This window comes from Narcine bancroftii, chromosome 4 (assembly GCF_036971445.1).
Source record: "Narcine bancroftii isolate sNarBan1 chromosome 4, sNarBan1.hap1, whole genome shotgun sequence".
NCBI lineage: Eukaryota > Metazoa > Chordata > Chondrichthyes > Torpediniformes > Narcinidae > Narcine > Narcine bancroftii.
In genome coordinates this window covers 123551023-123572390 of record NC_091472.1, presented here as the reverse complement: position 1 = coordinate 123572390, position 21368 = coordinate 123551023, and the positions used below count along the sequence as shown (strand labels likewise).

At 40.4% G+C, this 21368-nt stretch overlaps 1 protein-coding gene across 4 annotated transcripts in view; it reads left to right on the top strand.

The window, feature by feature from the left end:
- The window catches only part of LOC138761090 (unconventional myosin-XVIIIb-like), a 260108-nt gene that overhangs the window by 147574 nt on the left and 91166 nt on the right, over positions 1–21368 (top strand). For all 4 annotated transcript variants that reach the window (XM_069932681.1, XM_069932680.1, XM_069932679.1 and 1 more), the window contains exons 24-25: positions 9782–9871; positions 21062–21181. In XM_069932681.1, the coding sequence (XP_069788782.1) occupies positions 9782–9871; positions 21062–21181 (210 nt within the window). The remainder of the gene's footprint in view (positions 1–9781; positions 9872–21061; positions 21182–21368) is intronic.

Here is a 21368-nt window from a genome sequence, read left to right as displayed (position 1 = left end):
CTTTCTCAGAATTTGACTTTCCCCTGTTCTGACGGTGTAGGATCCTGGATTTAATTCCTCCAGAACAGTAGCCTTTTTGTCCCAGGTGTTGGAATCTCTGAGTCTCACTGTGTCATGTTATGCCAGTGGCCCTAAGTTTACTTTTTGTCACCTTTGCAGACACTTTTATTTCTGTTTGATGTCTTTGACATCTCTGTTCTTGTTTGGGTCTACAGTAAGGGAAGCGTGGTGTGTAGTTTATGTCCTCTCAGAAGTTCAGTGGGTGACATGTCATGTTCAAGTGACAAAGCTCTGTAACTCAATAGAACTAGATACAGATCTGAGCCACTGTCTAGTGCTTTCTTGAGCAACTGTTTAACTATGTGAACTCCTTTCTCTGCTTTACCGTTTGATTATAGATGCAAAGGACTTGAAGTTACATGTTGAAAATCATACTTTTCTGCAAAGTTCTGGAATTCTCTATAACTGTAACATGGTCCACTGTCACTGTCGACAATTTGAGAAATTCCGTGTCTTGCAAAGATTGATTTCATATATTTGATCACACAAGCAGCAAACGTGTTAGGAAGCAGCGCAACCTCCGGAGAGTTCGATAGATAATCAATAACCAGCAAGTAATTATTTCCATCCATGTAGAACAGATCAACCCCATCCTTCTGCCATGATTCTGCTGAGAAGTCAGTTATTATCATGGGTTCCTTTGCCTGGTTTGTGTGCTGTTTCAAACAGATTTCACAGCTGGAAACCATCCTGTCAATGTCAGTGTTTATCCCTGGCCATTAAACAGCAGTCTGGTCCTTCTCTTGCATTTTTCCATTCCAAAATGCCCCTCATGCACCCTTTCCAGTATCTCTTGTCACAGTGATTGAGGAATGACAATTCTGCTCTGTGAGTAGAAGCCCATTGACAACACTCAGCTCAACTCTGATCTTGTAATGTGGCTGACATTTACCTATAGGTCATCCTTCATTCAGACTCTTGATGGCCTTCTGTAGAACTGAATCCTTTTCTGTTTTAGATATGACCTGCTTAGATTTCAGGTCAGATATAGGAAGTGATTCAGTGGTTAGTTTCACATGGAGATTAACACCTGTCTCTATGGAACTCTCATTGTGTGCTTCACTCTGCGTCATTGCCCTGGATAATGCATTAGCTAACACGATACGTATCCCTGGTGTGTACACCAATTCAAAGTCATAATGTTGTAGCTTCGTAATCAGTCCTTGCATTCTTGGTGACATTTCACTGAGATTTTTCTTAATTATCACTATTAATGGCTTATGGTCTGTCTCTGCTATGAATGTTGGTAGACCATATACATAACTGTGGAATTTCTCGAGTCCATAGGCCAGACCTAGATCTGTGCAAATTGACATTCAGAGGCTGTCATCGTTCTTGATGCGTATGCAACTGGCCTCCAATCTTCTCCCACAGCCTGAAGTAGTTCGGCACCTATTTCATCTTTTGAAGTGTCCGTAGATATTTTTGTCCTTCTGGATGGGTCAAAGAACATCAAAACCACTGGTTCTGTAGTTAGAATGGTCTTTAGTCATTCCTATTCTTCCTCGTCGTTGTCTGTTTTCTTGAATTCATGTTTGTCCTGTAACATCTTACTTAGGTACATTGTTTTGGAAAATAGGCTTGGTGTGAATTTACCAATGAAATTGATCATTTCAATATGCCTTTTGTCAGTGGGTCTGGGCATCTCTAAAATTGCTTTCGCCTTACTTTTGACTTTCTCCATACCTGCCTCTGACAATTTATCTCCCAGAAAGGTGATTTCCTTCACACCAAATGACATTTCTCTCTGTTTAACTTTAATCCACACTTCTGGATGTTTTTGTAGCAGTTTGATGAGCCTCTCGTTGTGTTGTTTTGTGTGGCTCCCCATAGGGTCATGTTATACATTTACGCACATACCCCATTTATATCTCTATGATGTGCTCCATTGTCCTGTGAAACACTTCGGAGCTGAGGAAATTCCAAAAGGCATTCTCAGACAGGAGTATCAGCCAAACAGTGTATTAAATGTAGAGTATTTTGTGCTATCTTCATAAAGTTTTATTTGCCAGAAGCCCTGGTGATTCATCCAATTTAGAGAAAAACTTTGCACCGGCCATCTCACTTATAATTTCATACCTGGTTGGAATCAAATAATGTTCCCACTTTATGTAGACATTCAGGTCTTTTGAGTCCATGCACCATTCTTCATTTTGTCCCACACCATTGAATTCACTGATTCTGTGGGCTCCTCCACATTCTTTATGACCTCTAGTGGCATCATTCGGTTGAGTTCCTGCTTGACCTTTTCTTTTAGTGGTGCTGGAATCACCTTAGGGCAGGCACTACTTTAATTCTATCTTATAGGTGAATGGTAGAATTTCAAACCCCTTGAAGATGTCTGGAAATTGATCCATTATATCCTGTATGCTGTTCCATGCATTGTTACTGTTAATATGATACACCCTCTTGACTAGGTTTAAGTTTCCACATGCTTTGACACAAAGCGGTGATTCATGTGCATCTGGGACTACTGTGAACCTGGGGTGGTGCTCTTTATCTTTAACTTTCACCTTGAGTTTACATGTACCTTTCGTGTCGATGCTCTGTCCATTGTAGGCTTTGAGCTGTACAAGATTTGCATGGATGTATGGCTTTATCTTCATTGCCCTGATGTTGTGCACACAGATCAAATTAACCTTTGTCTCTGTGCCCAGCTTGAAAGAAATATTTGCTCCATTTGTATGCAATGATGCAATCTACTTATCCTGCTCGACTCTGTTCTCACTTGGCTGTTCAGTGTCTGTTAGTTTAGAATCTTTCTGGACTACCATGCCCATGAAAAATGTGTCACTGAAAGCTGTTTCTTCTTTTGTTTGTATAGTTTCACTTCTGTTTTGTCTCTCTTTGGAAAAACACTGCTTTGCATAGTGATTCTGCCCTTTGGACTTATTGTAGACTTTCCCATAGGCTGGAGATTGTTTTGGTGCCAGTTGAGTGCCACATCATTTACAATTGAATTTCTCTCCATCTTTTTGTTGTTTCCTATATCTCGTATTTTGTTTGTCTGTGTGAACACACACTGTAGCTATGGCTAAGCCTTCATTTTCACTGGCTTTTGCACTCTCGCTGAACTTTTTTGTGTGCTGCAGAGCTAATTCACTGGCGTGGCATATCTTTACAGCTCCAGCTAAGGTAAGCTCTACACTTTCACACTTTATTATCAATAATCTTGGACATAATTTGATAACAGATCAGTGGATTTTGCAGCGATCCAAAATTACATTTACTTGCTTTTAATTTCATCTGTTTGAAAGAGCCAAAGTCTCATTCCTTATCTGTGGGCTTTGGCGGTGTCCTGGGGTCTGCGTCCCTCTTCCTGTTTCCATGCATGCTCAGTTGGCTCGGCCGCAGTGGCAGTGGCTTCAGCTAGGGCCGGTGTGTCTGCCAGTATGAAGGTGCCATGGACTGGGTTGATGCAAGCACTCTTGGCTCGGGCGGTTGGAGCCAGGGCCAGCACGTTCTGCTATGAGCTTGCGCGGGGGTTTGGATGCGTTGAAAAATAGGTTCATTAGCCTGTGTCATGAATTGGGGCTATCTGAGGAGGGTGAGTTAGGCGTCAATAATTTCTGTTGACCATTACACGGAACGTTACACATGTTATATGGAAGTTAGAACGTTACGCGTTACATGTAATGATTAATCGGTATTTTGCTAGAACGTTACTTTCTTCTACAGTAGCTTTTTTGCTATTGACATTGAATGACACTGTGTTTTTTAATAAAGACTGTTTAAGAAAATTCATTTAGGCTTCGTTACTGATTCATTCAAGCAATGTGTCACAGTCAAATGCCTCACTTAGCCTCAAGCACTATTTTATTGATCTAGGTCACTACAATTAGTTGACAGAAATTTTTATTGGAACATTTGGACTGCTGTAAGGGGAAATTGAATTGAATTGAAAGCAATGTGGCGGCTATCTTAGAAATGCGGAGTTGCTTTTCAGTTTGAGTAGTGGCCAGGAAAGGAATTCGAAACCTAATCTGTGAGAAAAAGATTTTGTTAATACATTGATTAAACCATTTCTTGCAAATTAGTGATATAAATGACAGATCCTGTGGTGGAGTTTTGCTTGCTGATAACATTGCAGTTTGCTTGTGTTTCTGGTCTGGAAACAAGATAAATACAGGCGAATTAGTCAGTGCTGCTTTAGGAGTCTGCACTAAGTTACAATGTATCGAAACCTGGAAGAAGGCAGATCTTATGAAAAAACTGTGCCAACAGGAGCAAGATACAACAGGTGACAAAAGCTGACAATTAAAGAAGAAGAGGAGGCAGTTTCAGTTGATGAGAGTAAAGACTCCGTGAAAGCACTGCAGATGATGTCAGCTGATTCAACGATCAGCAGTATGGAAATGGCTAAAAATGTGTCACAAAATGTGAGTGAAGAGGAGAAAAGGGAAGAGGATTGTAAATTTGTAAAGGAGTCAGATTTCTGGGCAACAACTGATGTACTAGAACTAAATCCAGAAGATAGTGTGTCCAATGCTGGAAGCAGGAGAAGCAAAAGAAGTTCCAAAGAGAGCTCCAGGGCTTCCCGTACTTCATGTGCTTAATCTCAATATATAAAGGCTCATGCTAAGTTGGGTTCTCTTCAAACACAGCAAAATGTGCTTGATGAGGAAGAAGGAATGAAGCAGTATTTGGAGCTAAGGAGAAAAAGGGATCTGAAATCAAAACTTGTTGATAAGAAGGCAGAAGTGAAGGTACTGACAAGTTTAAAAGGATCTGTTGTTCGAAGCAACCTATCTAAGGGGTCTGATGGTAAGAAGTCATCACACGAAATGAGAGCACTTGATGCTATGGCAGGACCTTTTATACCATGGTCACAAGGCATGGATATACATGGACAAATCCTCCCTGAGCATGCTGATGCCGGGGCTCGAACACCAGTAAGAAGATTCAAGTTTTTAACAGAGATCCACTTCAGTACCAAGTATTCATTAAATCCTTTGAGCATAATATCGAAAGTAAGAATAAAAATGCCAGAGATCGTCTTTATGACCTGGAACAGCACATTGGAGGACAGCCAAAGGAACTTGTGAGGAGTTGCCTGCATATGGATCCAGAAAGAGCATTCACTAAGGCAAAGGCATTACTACAAGATCATTCTGGCAATGAGCATACAATTGCAATGGCTTATATGGAGAAAGTTCTTTCATGGTCATCAATACAAAGGCTTTACAAGCATGCCCCCTCTTTTTAAGAGGATGTAGTAATGCCATGGAAGATATCGATCACTTATGTGAGCTTAACATACCTTCTAGCATCACAAGTAAATTGCCTTTTAGGCTGAAGGATTTGTGGAGAACAAGAATTTGTAAACTTCAGACATAATATAGAAAGGAAGCTACCTTTGAGGATATTGTGGAGTTCCTTGAATGGCATATGCACATCACATCTGTACCAGTATTTGGAAATATCAGGGATACTCCAACAGTGGGCAAAGATGTAAAGAAGTCCAAGTCACAGCCTCATCAAAAAATAAAGGAAAGCAGCTTTGTTCCTGCTGTATCAATTACAGATAAAGAAGAGGAGGGCTGGCCTGCTGAGAAAAACAGATTGTTCTGTAAGGCATACTTTGTAAAAGTGTGCACAGTTAGAAAAGAAGTCGCATGGTAAGAAAATAGCTTTTCTAAAAGAAAATGGAATATGTTTTAGCTGTCTGTGCAAAGGACAGCTCAGCAAAACTATAAGAAGTAACTCAGCTATGATTATATGCCATCAGAAGCATCCTAGGATGTGGCATATCCATTAAGGAAAGGATAAAGCTGAACAAAGAGCAAGTGGAGAAAATAGTGCTGTAGCCTCTGTTCAGAAAATTGATCTTATTGGGGCCAGTGAAGATAACTTCAAACTCTTAATAGTGTCTGTATGTGTCAAGGCCAAGAAAGGGAGTACCATAATGCATAGTTATGTGTTTCTTGACCCAGGTAGTACTGCATCATTCTGTATAATGGAGTTAATGAATAAGCTTAATCTACATAGAAGAAGGTCAAAAATTCTATTGAAGACTATAGGTCATAAGAACATCATTGAAACTGATGTAGTTTTGGGCTTACAGATTCAGGGTGGAATAGCAGTGATTTTTGTGATCTTCCAAGCATATCCACCAAGAGGACTATGCCTGTGTACAAGGGAAACATTAACATCAAAATTATATCAGACAATGGCCACATATGAGAAACGTTTACCTACGTAGAATTGGTTCTGAGATAGAGATGCTGACTGGCTCAGATTTACCAAAGGCTTTGGAACCGCTAGAAGTAATACAGAGTGTGGAAATGGACCTTACGCTGTCAGAATCATGCTTGGATGGACCATTAATGGACCACTAGGAGGGAAAAATGTGAATGCTCAGAAGCAATCAGTAATAACTGTCAACAGGATTTTGTTTGTGAAACTTGATGAGATGTGGGAACAGCAAAAGAGTGTAAATAAGAAATTCACTTCTTAAGAAAAGACACCAATGTGAAAATAAATCAAAGGCATCTAAACCAATGTTGAAGGAATTATTTCATCAACATTGAAAATGAATATGAAATATTAGAAGATGCTGCAAATACTGTTGGTGATTGTCCCTGTGTACTTGAATCTGAGGCAGGGCTAAAACAAATGGCTGCAAAACTGGTGCAATTGTTTTTGGAGAACAAAATGTTGAAAAGGGACTTGGAAATATTGGATAATCATGAAAACAGTAACCTGAAAGGTTTAATTGTAGATAGAATTTGCAAAACCAGAGTGTGGAAGAAAAGAATAATTAATACAGTTATTGAGAAAAAGGATTCAGCATTATCAAGGTGTAAAAGGTTGGAGGAGGAGATTCATCTTTTGAAAGAGAACAAGTCATTGGTTAATAGTACACACTACAGAAAACAATCAAGAATGTAACGATACAGAAGGAAAGAGAAGTTGCATTTCAGCAATGTAACAAACAAGGTGAAGAAATTCAGACACTTCGAGTTTACTACAACTGAAGTACCAATGCATCACATGACCTTTTCATTCTAGGTCAAGTTGATGCCTTCTCAGAAGATAATGAAAGAATTACTTTTCTATCGAAAGAATTGAATACAGAGAGAGAATCTAATAAAAGGCTTCAAAATAAACTGAGAATTCAGAAACTGAGACTGAATTGGAAGTTGCAAAATTGGATCTGGAATTGCAGGAAAGGGCAATAGAAGCCAGAGTGGTTGAAAAGGCTGCAGTTCTAGTTAAAGAGATTCGTAGGAGCCATAAGCGGAAACAGTCGATTTCTTTACAGAAGGATTCTACAAATCCTGTGGCTGTTGATGAGTTTCAAGAACTAATGTCATTTGAATCTTACCTTCTCTATGATCAACTGCAGAAAAGAAAGAAAAGGAGGAGCAAACCTGTTGCAGGGAACGTTAAAGAGACTTGTTTATTAAAATTGAGAAGATCAAATAAATCCTCAAAATCTGGTTCTAAAAGTTCTTACTATGAGAAGCAGAATGTTGAAGAAAAGAAGAAAGCCAAATGGCATGCTGAAGATGTACCTCATGTTAAACTCAACAGGAAAGCTGTGTCTCTTCTGTCTGAGGAAAGTCTGAGGTTTGCTGGTCGATGTTTTAACTCAAAGATTCTACAGAAGACGGATGTACTTTGATAAGTCCAGTGTCTTTATTTGTTATGCATTTTGTACTCATCCCACTACATAGACTGCAGAGTGGTGGTAAAGATCACTTTTTTCAAGGCCATGTGCTGGTATCCTCTGGCCTGATAACAACTGAAGAAAAAAGACCTGTGTAACGTTCAAATGTTATGTCATTAATTGTTATTTATAATTGATTGTACTATTATTAGTAGAGACTTTACATCTCATTATAATAATTAGGGGCCAGGGTAAGAGCCAAAGGCTAATTCCTTACCTGGGCTTTGGCCACTGGCATCAACGGTGTACTGGGGTCTGTGGGCCTCTTCCCATGGCCGTGCATGCATGATTGGTTCTGCCCCAGTGGCGGCGGCTTCAGCCGGGGGCATAGTGTCCACCAATATGCAGGTGCCATGGATTGGGTTGACAATTCCCATGCGCAGGGTTTGTGCACTTGAAAAGTAGGTTTGTTAGCCTGCTTCATCAGTTGGGGATAATTGAGGAGGATGAGTTTATGTGTCAATAATATATGTCAACTGTTACATGGAACAGTATATGGACGTTAGGATGTTACACTTTACATGTTATAATTAATTGGGATTTTGCTGGAATGTTATTTTCTTCTACAGTAGTTTTTTTTTGCTATTCATATTGAATGATACTGGAGACATTAGCCCTTTTGTGTTTGTAAATATAGACTGTTTAAGAAAATCCATTTGGGCTTCATTACTGATTCATTCAAGAAACACATTGCAAACAAATAGCTCACTTAGCCTCCAAGCAACTATTTTATTAATTGAAGTCACTAAACCATTAAAAAAGCATCAAAGCTCTCTCCCTGCAGCTGCGTGCATCAGTGAAATGTACCTTTTGAACATTTCACTTTTCTTTGGTGAACAGTGTTTATCAAGCATTTCGATAACCTTGTCGGACTTGCCCTGGTCTTCTGCCTTGACAAAAATGAATGTATTAAAAATCTTTAGTGCTTGAGGTCCAACTATGATAAGTATCAGTGCAATCTTCTGTGCATCAGGTTTGCTATCACGCCCAACGGGTTGTAGTTAGAGCATGAATCTTTGTTTGAACAACCTACATTCGTGGATGACATTTCCAGTCCAATTTACAGCATCAGAAGACTTTACACTCTCCATATCTCTTCTAATAATGACTGATACACAGTCTGCATAGTCCTGGTATTTCTTCTATTCCTGGTACCATGCAAACTCCTGGTCCCATATGATGTTTCTTTTATTGGAATAAAGGAACTTGGGCTCATTGAAAACAATGATACTTATTAGCTAGAACACACACTGACAAGACCTTGTGGAGGACTCCATCTTGAATCCAACTGAGCTGCAACAACTAGTCTCCAACTTCCTCTAGTGGTCAGGAGGATCACTAGCACTCTATCATTACAAGCACAATCCTATTACAGAGCTACCGATCTGGGTTCAAATCCAGTGCTTCCTGTAAAGAGTTTGTATGTTCTTTTCATGCCTACTAGGCTCTCCTCCTGGTGCTCCAGTTTCCTCCCACCCTGCAAAATTCAGCGATTGTTGGCTAATTGGTGTATTTGAGCAGCATTGGTTTATGGGCTGGAAGGGGCTGTTACCATGCTGTGTGTCTAAAATTAAAATTAAATTTAAAAATTAAATTAAGACAGGTGCTCCAGTCTATTCCCATGTCCTAAAAATATGCGGGTTGGTAGGTTCATTGTAAGTTGCTGTGAGTGTGCAGGTAATCATTAGAATCTGAGAGGGAGTGATGGTCAGGTGGAGAAAATAACATGGGACAAATGAGATGGAGTGTTGATGGTTAGCATGCACATGGTGTGCTGAAGTGCTTATTCCCTTGCTCTCAGACTCTGTGGTTCTCTCACTCCCATTATGGTTAGGTTGTTATATAAAAACAATGATTAAAATCAACTCTTGGTCAAAATCTAGATAAAACTAGCACATGGTGGAAATATTCAGCTGGCCGTGCAGCATCAATGGAATGAGAAAATGAGATCAATTTTCAGGTCATTGATCTTCCAGGATAGGTTCATTTATTTCTCTCCCCGAATTGAGGATTTTCCTAATGTGGTGTGTTTTATTTTACTGGAATTAGGAAGAGGTCAATGTTTTACGGAAAAGGTTGGAGAGATCTGATCAGGATCGGAATGGATTGCGAGAACAAGCTGATCTACTCGAGGGAAAGGCAAGTTTGTTGTCATCTGCTCTTTGTTACTATGTGTTATTTCTGCTTTCTCTTCATTTGCTTGGGTTGAGCATCCTGAACATGCTCTAACACAATTCTCCCCATTTGAGATCAACTGCAAATAGCAGACCAGCATAAAACATAGATCATGCAACAGTACAGCAGAGGTCCAGGCCCTTCTGTGTCAAAAATGATGCACAACTTAAACTAAAACTGCTGATTGTACATCATTTATATTGTACATGCCCTGCATGTTCTAGATTGCCCTACTATCTCTATCTAGATTCTAGGAGCTTCTTAAATCCTCCTATTGTACCTGTTTCCACCATTATCTATTGGTGGCCACTCCTACTCTCTGTATAAAATATACTTGATCTACTTTAAACTCATGTCCTCTTCTATGAGACATTTTTATCCTGGGGAAAAGATTCTGAATATCCCTTCCATCAAGGCCTCTCATAAGTTTATGAAGTTATATAATCTCTAACTGTAAAAAAAATCAAGCAAAGTTTGTCCAAACTCCCCACAGTGCTCATCATCTCTCATCCAAGGACCATGGAACACGATTAGTACAACACTGTAACAGTGACAGCGAACCGAGTTTGAACCTGACGCTGTCTGTAAGGAGTTAGTACCTTTTCCCCGTGACCACATGGGTTTCCTCTGGGTTCCCCTCACCCTCTGGATTTGTAGGTTAATTGGTTTATTTGGGCGGCAAGGTCCCTTGGGCTGGATGGGCCTGTTACCGTGCTGTATGTCTAAAATTTAAAAATAAACTCTTCTGTATCTTTTCCAAAGCCCCCACATCCTTCTTCTAATGGGGCACCCAAAATTCCACACAATACTTCAAGTGCAGCCTCAATGAAGTTTTATATAGCTGGAAAATATAGCGGCATCTAATAGTTTATGTGGTCAAAAGCAGCCAACTTTAAATTCCAGTGTTTGCCCGTGTCATTACAGTTGTTAGGCTTTAATTTCCGATTTTATTTAATTTTGCTGAATTTAAATCTAGTTTGTGTGGTGGAGTTTGACACAAGATTGCTCGTGTAATATCATGATTGCTATGTTACCATCCCCCTTGATGTCATGTGCTGGAGTTAGTGGCATTTGAGAACTGTTGCAGCTTTCATAGGTGTACAGGCAAGCCATCAATATAAGCTCTATTAACATAACTTATCCCTGCTCGTTGCATCTTGGTATTAATTCACCAGACAGCTTGACATTTAGGAGAAAAAAACAGTTCCTGTCTTAAATGTAAGCTGGTTGAAAGCAGTAGAGGAACCAAGTCTGAAGAGAGCTTATGTTGTCAAAACATTGTTACTCAAAATGTTGCACTTCTTTTACTTTGCCAGTTTGATTATGTAATGCCCAGTGAATGAATTGATCAATTGTGCTATTCTACTAAGAGCTGAGGGCGTAAGACTAAATAAAATTTTATTTAACCTTGCTGGTAGTCAAATGCATAGAATTAAAGGTTTTTGTCTGTGATTTCAGGGTGAGGATTTCCTCTTCAGAATAGGGACCTTAAAAAAAAATAACCCTTTGTTTTTTAAAAGTTGTTGATGAATATGTTTGCTCCTTGCCATTTCTAATTCTGAGCCAAAGTTTTCAGTATTCTTATGCAAGGCCACTTGTCATTCTCACCTTCTTCCTCTTTGGTTTCCTATTCCATGAAGTTTGCATATTCTCCCAGTGACCTTGTATGTTTCTCCAGGTGCTCTGGTTTTTCCTCCCACAGTCCAAAGATCCCAAAGGTTGGGAGGTTAAAAGGCAACTGCAAAATGCCCCTTCATCTATAAGTGTAGATGTAGAATCTGGGTGGATTGATGGGAATGTGGTAGAATAAAATGGGATGAATGCAAATGGGTGTTTGATGGTTGGATGGGCTCAGAGGGCTTAAGGGCCATGGGAATGTGGTAGAATAAAATGGGATGAATGCAAATGAGTGTTTGATGGATGGATGGGCTCAGAGGGCTTAAGGGCCTGATTCTCAGCTGCAAGGTTCTACAAGTTGATTCCATATCTGAAGAGAATCAAACCTCTCCTTCGTGGCGCCCATCTACTCAACATCACCATCACTGACATTGGGAGAGAGAAGTGCGATTGCAGAGAAAGATACTGAAGTCTTTCTGATTGTCCAGGGATTGAATGTTGGAGCATGTGAATCTCTTCACTTCAAACATTTTGCACCAAAACTAGTAGACAAAATAGATTCCTGCAACACAAATCTTTGGTGAAGTAAACACTTTAAAACAACAAACCAAATCAGAATAGCTATTTTAAACTTGATTGAAAAGTGTCAATCAACCAATTTCTGCAGCTTAGTTGGAGTTATTAACCTGAAAGGTGGCTTGCATAGACCTTTTTAGAATTTCAATGCAATAAAATGCCAAGTGCAAATCATGGTTGATCTCTAACTAAGTTCCATCTATCCCATTATATATCAGTATTCCTCAAAGCTTTGCCTGACAAAAGACCTTCAGACTTGGCTCTGAAATACCAATTGACCTTGTTGTAATGGAGCTCAGAAGGAGGAAAAATTCAGATTTTATTGTTTCTCTACGAAGACCCTTCAACAAGCACCCAATAAATAGTTGGTTGAAAATTTAACTTGCAAATAAAGCATCATGAACAATGCAGCATTCTCTTGGTACCTGCACTGGTCCACAATTGGCGATGAAAGAAAGTGGGGATGGAGTTAAACAAGGAAGTCTGAGTGCAATAGACAATCATGCTGGAGAAACTCAGCAGGTCACGCAGCATCCATAGGAAGTAAAGGATAACTAACGTTTCATGCCTGAGCCCGTCATCAAGGATCAAAGGGCTCAGGCCCAAAATGTTGCTTACCCTTTACTTCCTCTGGATGCTGTGTGATCTGCTGTGTTTCTCCATCACATTTGCGTATTGCATTTTGGAGTTAAGTGGTTAGTGTAGAGGTTAACACGACACAATTACAGCATCAGTGATCTGGATTTAAATCGCCATTCTCTGCAAGGAGTTTGTACATTCTTCCCTTGACTATGTAGGTTTCCTTCGGGTGTTCCAATTTCCTCCCACATTCCAAGGACATATGGGGTTAGTAGGTTAATTAGTCACATGGGGGCATTTGTTCAGCACGGCTCATGGGCCGGAAGGGCCTGTTACTGTGCTGTATATCTAAATTAATGAAAATTTAAACTTAAATGCTAAATTAACGGATTGCTGATACGTTCTACAGTGTGGCCCCATTATAAAGCGATTGGTGGGTTTCATAAAATCTCATCGGGAGTTTCAATAAATCATTGTTGTTACAGTTGAAATTAAAACACAAATTAATTTTTAGTAAACCAGAAATGGCAATTTCACTGGCAGGAAACCAATAAAGTGTGCGATGCTGAATGCTCAGCTTAACACTACTCAGCAGCACATTCCAAAGTAGTAAGAGCTATATTCGTAGAGTGAGCACTGCAACTCTGCCCCATAGTCGGTCAGAGTAACAAGTGGCAGATGGGTGAACTTAATCCTCGCTGAGTTGAGACACTTCTGAGTCGTAGTGTTTTGAATCTTTGAGTATAAACCCTTGTGTGTGTGTCTGTGTTTGGAACTGCCATGTCTTTCCCAAGGTCCCTGCTCCTGCCCAGGAGCCAGACAGGGTTTCGCTGTAATTGGTTTGGATCCTGTAGGTGGTGTCCGATCAAAGTAACACAAAAGAAGGGCTCTGTTATTTCTAACTTGCAAACTTCTTTATGGGCAAAATAAACAATGAAAACTTCTTTAATGTGTTCACTGACAGGCTACATTCAACTTGTAAACCCCAAGATGGTCAAAGACTTCAGCTCTCTCTCACCTTGTCATCAATATAATCTCTTTCCCCACTCTGCTCACAGATTTCATGCACTCTCACTTCCTGAAAATTCCCAAACTACAAGATGAAAACAATGTTACACTCCAGCTGATGCCCAAGAGAGCACAGTATTCTGTGCCAGACGGCCAAGCACAGAGTTGGCTCTGGCCTTTCTCCCTAGTTTGGTCTACAGATCTGACTGGCTGCCCCCTCTCTGAAGGTTGGAGCTCAGGGGAATGGGAAGGGATGAGGGTGATGAGATAATGGAAAATATACTAAGCCCAGTATCTGCACTGAATGACAGCAGATGCCTTGAGCTGTTAATTACTCACAGATGGAACTGGTCGCCTTGCAATGTGGCTGGGACTGGGGACTTAGTTGAGTGTGGTTGTGAATTCTGATGACTTTTTCTTCACAGTAAGAATGTGCTGTTTGAATAAAATTACACCACAAGAACAATCGGCTGTTTCTTTTCCAGTTATTGGGTGCTCAAGAAATATATATTTTCTGTTCAAATTTTCATTCCCAGAAAATTCATCTTCAACTTGCTTATACTTTCTTTCTTGTTGGATCTCACGCTGACAAAAGTTGATGCCCATGTACTTTTGTAACTGTACTTTTCTCTATTCCGTGGACTATTTCACTTTCTGTTACAGCACTGCTTAAAATGTTGTCTTATTTATTTGTTGACTTAACTATATAACCATATAACAATTACAGCACGGAAACAGGCCAATTTGGTCCTTCTCGTCCACACTGATCCATGTACCCTCCTCTAATCCCACTTACCAGCACTCTTCCCATATCCCTCCAGCCCCCTCCCATCCATATACTTATCAAACTCTTTCTTAAATGACAAAATTGACCCTGCATCCACCACCTTTCCTGGAAGCCCATTCCACACAGTAACCACTCATGTTACTCCTAAACCTTTGCCCGTCAACTCTCAACCCATGACCTCTTGTGTCCATCTCTCCTACTCTCAATGGGAAAAGTCATTCCACATCAACTCTATATATCCCTCTCATTATCTTAAACACCCCTATCAAATCCCCTCTCAGCCTTCTACATTCCAAGGAATAAAGACCTAATTTGTTTAATCTTGTATTCCAGATGCTGAAACCCAGGCAACATTTTTGTAAATCTTCTCTGCACTCTCTCTATCTTGTTAATATCCTTCCTATAAATCGGTGACCAGAACTGCACACAGTACTCTAAATTTGGCCTCACCAATGCCTTGTACAGTTTCATCATTACTTCCCAACTCCTATATTCTATGCACTGATTTATATAGGCAAGCATACTAAAGGCCTTCTTCACCACCCTATCCACATGTGCTCCTACATTCAGGAAACAATACACTGTTATTCCTAGATCTTTCTGCTCCACTGCATTCTTCAATGCCCTCCCATTTACCACATATGTTTTGCTTTGATTATTCTTTCCAAAATGAAGCACCTCACACTTATCAGCATTAAACTCCATCTGCCATCTTTCTGCCCACTCCTCTAAGCAGTTTAAATCCCTTTGGAATCTTTGAAAACCCTCTTCATCATCAACAATTCCCCCTATTTTAGCATCATCTGCATATTTACTAATCCAATTTACCGCCCCATCCTCCAGATCATTAATATATGTGACAAACAACAATGGTCCCAAATCCGAACCCTGAGTTACACTGCTTGTCACTGGCCTCCATCCTGACAAACAATTATCTCTTTGGCACCTTCCTTTCAGCCACTGTTGAATCCAGTTGACTATCTTCAAATTAATACCCAGGGACTTAGTCTTCCTTACTAACCTCCCATGCGGAACCTTATTGAAGGCCTTACTGAAGTCCATATAGACAACATCCACTGCTCTACCCTCATCAACATTCCTAGTCACCTCTTCAAAAAATTCAACAAGATTAGTCAAACATGATCTTCCACGCACAAATCCGTGTTGAGTGTCCCTGATCAGACACTGTCCCTCCATATACTTATATATACTATCTCTAAGAACGCTTTCCATCAATTTACCTACCACAGACGTCAAACTTAGAGGCCGATAATTGCTAGGCTTGCTCCTCGAACCCCTTATAAACAAAGGAACCACATGCACAACACACCAATCCTCCAGCACTATATTTATTTATTTTTTTATTATTGCACTATCTGCTGTATGAGTTGATTTTCCTGGATAACATGTGGTACTGCATTTCGGTATGTGTCAATAATAATAATAATAAAATTCTGTACCTCTTATGTGGTTTGGAGCACACAGCTTCACAACCACAAGAAGTTGCTTTTGTTGAGAGTCTTCATCGTCATGGAATAGTTACAGCACTGGAGGTGTCTTCATCGTCATGGAATAGTTACAGCACTGGAGGTGTCCATTTGGTCTATGGCTTCTGCACCAGCAGTTTGTACAACAGTAGACAGATCGTTGAGGAGGCCTCCGGACACAAGGCTCAAGTCAGATTAGCTGGCTGTTGCTCCTATTCTCTGTGTTTTGCCCTTTAGCTAATTCTCTGTCCAGGCCAATAATTTAACTTAACATCCATAAGGTTCAATCTTGGCTAATGATCAAAGATAAGGAATATCTTTGGACATTCCTTGCCCATTGCTTTGCATCTCTCATTAAAGAAATGGGTTTATTTGGTATAAACTAGCAGTCATTAATCTGTGATGTTAAAAATTTATCCTTAATTATGGGCTCTGATAGGTTGGTGACAACAGATGTTGGGCCATCTGCCGATAATTCCCTGGATTCCTTAACTCATCTTTCATAAATAGCAGATTGACTGGTCTATTCTGGAAATGTAGTCGTGTAAGAATCATTTTGTCATATCTGGGTGAGCTGAGAGCTCTAGTCTCTGAGCTTCAGAGATTCTGGAGCCGTTGCTTGTGCACGGATTCCATACACCTCATCATTCCAGTGCTGTCATTGGCAGGACAGGCTAGAAGGGCTGAATGGATCCTGTATTCCACTACATATCAATTTCATTGATTTCCCATGCCCTGTTGCTTCTGCGTGGTGTCCTTATATTTGTATTCATTTACAAGATGAAGGCATTGTTCAGAAGGCCAGCATTTACAGCCTATCTGTATTTGCCTTAAGATTTAATTTTAACTTTAGACAGTAGCAGGCCCTTCAGCCCCACATGCACCAATGTCCGTACATTTTTGAAAGGTATGAGGAAACCAGAGCACCCGGAGGAAACCCATTGGGTTATGAGGAGAACGTACAAACTCCTTACAGACAGCTTTGGATATGAACCTGGGTTTTTGGTGCTATAGCGGCGTGGCACTAACTGCTGCATTAACTATCCCTTTTGAGAGGGCGTTCCAGGACTTAGGACCAGTGACAGTGAGGAACAACAATATATTTCAAGATCAAGACGTGCGTGTTGTGGAGGGGAACCTACAAGTGGTGGCATGTTCATGTGCCTGTTGGACTTGCCCATGTGGTAGAGGTCACATGTTTAGAAGGAAAAGTTGGAGCATCCTGGACGAGTAAAGACAGTAAATTTTGTAGATGGTATATTCTGTAACCACTGCATTTCGTGGATGGAGGAAATAGAAGCCTTGGATGGCAGATGGGGTGCCAATCAGATGGACTGCTTTGACCTTAGTGCTGCTGAGCATCATGAGTGTTGGTGCAGTTGCATTCAACCAAGCAAGAAGAGAGCATTCCATCGTGCTTCTGACTGGTGCCCTGTAGATGGTGGGAAGGAGTCAGGGACTCAGGAAGTGAATCACTCGGCTGAGGGTGTGTTGACTTGGTGTTTATCTGACCATTCCAGTTAAGCTGTTAGTCAATGCTGACCTTCATGATGTTGATGGTTGAGGTTTCCATAATGCCATTGAAACACATTGATCAGTGACACTTCCTTTCCTGATACTTACCACTTATCAGCTCATATTTGAGTATCATCTGAGTTGAACTACATGCAAAGCCTGGGCTGTTTCATTTGCTAAATTTTGAATGGAATTGAACATTCCAAATAATCATCAACACACATTCCCATTTCTGACCTTTTGAAGGAACATAGAACATATAAACAGTCCTCGATGTTGTGCCAACCTGTATATTCCTTAAAAATATATACTAAACCATCCATATTCTGTAACCCTCTATTTTTCTTCCATCTACGTGCCTGTCTAAGAGTCTCTTAAATGCCCTTAATATTTCAGCCTCCTCCACCACCATCCTGGCAAGGCATTCCAGGCACCCACAACTCTCTGCATAAAAAAAAACTTACCTCTGATGCCTCCCCAAAACTTACCTTTCTTCACTTTATACATATGCCCTCTGGTGTTTGCTATTCCTGTCCTGGGGAAAAAGTGCTGGCTGTCTGCCATTTCTATGCTCTCATGATCGTATAGACCTTTATTAAGTCTCTTCTCATCCTTCTATGTTCCAAAGAGAAAAGTCCCAGCTCTGTTAACCTTGCCTCATAAGACTTATTTTTCCAATCCTGACCACATCTTGGTAAATTTCCTCTGCAACCTCTCCATAGTTTCCACATCCTTCATATAATGAGATTTGTAGAGTTGCAACATGACTTCTCAACTCTTGAACTTAATTCCCCCCCCCCCCACTATTAATGAATCCGAGCATCTCATAAGGCTTCTTAACTATCCTATCAAACTGCACAGCAACCTTGAGGGATGTATGGATTTTAATCCCAGGATTCCTCTGTTCATCCATATTCCTAAGTAACTGATCATTAATCCTATTTTCAACCTTCTGGTTTGTCCTTCCAAAATGCATCACCTCACGTTTATCTGGATTGAACTCCATCGGCCACTTTTCTATCCAACTCTGCATCCTGCCTATACCCTTTTGTAGCCTACAGCAACCTTCAGCACCATCCACAACTTCTCCAACCTTCGTATCATCTGCAAACTTATTGACCCATCCTTCCACCTCTTCATCCTGGTCATTTACAAAAATCACAAAAGCAGGGGTCCCAGAACAGATCCTTGCAGAACTCCACTGGTCACTGAGCTCCAGGCAGAATACTCTTCTTCCATTATTACTCTCTGCTTTTGACATGCAAGCAAATATTTTATCTACACAACCAAGGTTCCATGGATCCCATGCCTCATGACTTTCTGGTCTCTCATGGGGGACCTTGTGAAATGCCTTGCTAAAATCCACATAGTTCACATCTACCACCCTAATCTTATCAATTTCCTTTCTCACCTCCTCAAAAATTTAAATTAGTCTCATGAGGCACGACCTTCCCTTCACAAAGTTATGCTGACTATCCTTGAGTAGACTGTACTTCCCCAAATGCTCATAGATCCTATCCTTAAGAATCCTCTCCATTAGTTTAAACATCATTGACGTAACGACTCACTGATCTATAATTCCAAGGATTCTCCCTGTTACCTTTTCTAAATGGGGTGGGGGGGTGCATTTGTCATCCTCCAATCCTCTGGCATCTCCCCTGTGGCCAAAGAGGACTCAAAGATCATAGCTACTGCCCCTCTTCCCTCTACTCTCTTTCCTCACTTCCCACAGCAACCTTTGGTATATCACATCTGGCTCTGGGGACTTAATCAATCTTAATGTTTTTAAGAAGATCCCTTAATCCTTAATCTCCACATTGTCCGGCACACAAGCATGTTCTATTCTGACCTTACCTTGATCCAGGTCCTTTTCTCTTATGAATGCTGAAGCAAAGTATTCATTTCGGACCTCCCCAATCTCTTTTGCCTACAGGCACATGTTACCTCCTTTATCCTTCAGTGCCCCCACCTTCATTTTTATGAACTTTCTATTCTTCACATATGCATAGAATGCCGTGGGGTTCTCCTTAATCCTACAGGCCAAGGCCTCCTTGTGCCCACTTCAAAATCTCCTAAGTCCTTTCTTAAGCTCTTTCCTGGCTAACATATACTTTTCATGAAACCTTCCTGTTTCCTGCTTCCTATATCTACTGTGCTTCCTACTTCCTCTTGACAAGCTGCCTCACCTGTTTCGTCAACCATGGTTCTCTTTTCCTAAGATATTTTCACTGTCCCAGTGGCACAAACCTATCCTGAACCCAGCACAAGTGGTCCCTAAACTTCCTCTACAATAGTTCTGTACTTTTCACCTTTGAACTTATTTTTTAAAATTTACTCCTGCATGTTCCTGCCTCATCCCATCATAATTAACCCTTCCCCAATTGAACACTTTCTCATTTTGTCTGCTTTTATCCTTACCCATAGCTATGCTAAAGCTAAGGGAGTTGTGGTCACTCTCAGCAAAATGCTGATCCACCAAGAGGTCCGCCACCTGACCAGGTTCATTTCCTCGGATTAGATCCAGTGTGGCCTCTCTTCTCGTCAGTTGGTCCACATATAGTATCAGGAATCCTTCTTCCACACACCTGACAAATTCAGTCCCATTTATCCCTCTTGCAGTCAGGAAGTGCCAGTCAATATTTGGGAAGTTGAAATCACCCATAACTACAACCCTGTATTTCCTGCACCATCTGCTCCTCTATGACCTGAGGGCTGTTTGGGTCATTGGCAAAGCAGTTGAATTAGACTGGACCTAGTTTACTTAAGAACCCCTGTCTCTTAACTGCTGCACATTGTCATCCAGTTTCACTTCATCAGTTTCTTCACCCCACTGTGTTCCCCCAACTTCTTCACCATCTAGATGAACTTGCTTATCTCTTTCCCAATTCTGGTTAAGGATTCTGGGCCTGAAAATTTAACTGTGTCTCTTTTCACAGATATCTCTCGACATGCAAAGTGTTTCTACATTTTCTACTTTATAATCATTGAAGCTTGGTGTTGGAGAGGGTATTGTATGAGTATGTCCCTGGCCCAGAAAGAGACATGGCAAACTGAAAAAAAGATCAATGTTATTTAGAATTGCATAGAAATAACAGCATAAAGGCAAATTAATTGCCCAATTGCCATTCATACTTCGCAAAAAAGCCTTTTCCTGCTTTTCCTATATCACTCTATCACCACAATTTCATGATCCTCATGTTTATCCAACTTTTTATGCAAGATATTCTCACCTACTCTTGGTAGTATGTTGCTAACATTAAAAAAAAACTAGGGACAAGAACAAGTCATTTCACCTGTTCCTCCATTTGATAAGAGAATGGACAATCAGATACAAATTTCAACTCTGCATTCCATCCTTCACACCTATCAAGAATCTGTCTTAAAAAATAACCAGTAATACAACCCTCTGAGGGAAGAGTTCCAAAGGATCCCAACTTCAGAGTAAATAGTATTGCATCAATCTGTCTTAAATGAGTTTTGTGTTCTACACTGGAACCAATTCTGTGTGGATCTGATGCCCATTCTGAAAGAAATGACCTTGGGTTACTGAAACTTGTTCCTGTCCTCTGTTCTAATTTTCTGCAGATTTCAGACCTAACCACAGAGCTCTCAGATGAACGTTTTAAGGGTGAAGTGATCTATCGGGTTTTGGAGAGTGAGCGTGCTGAGAGACTGCGTCTTACACAGGAAATGAAGGTGATGCAGGTGAGAAATGGAATGAGGGCAAATAACATCAGTAAAAAATGTTATCTATGGGCTAGGAAAATATTTCTCAGTAAAATTGTGATAATTCTGTGCATCTTTATGTCAAAACAAACTATAAAACTTCAAATCTTTTAAATGTAAGAAAATATTTTGAGAGTGTAATAAGCTCAAGAAGATAAATGACTTG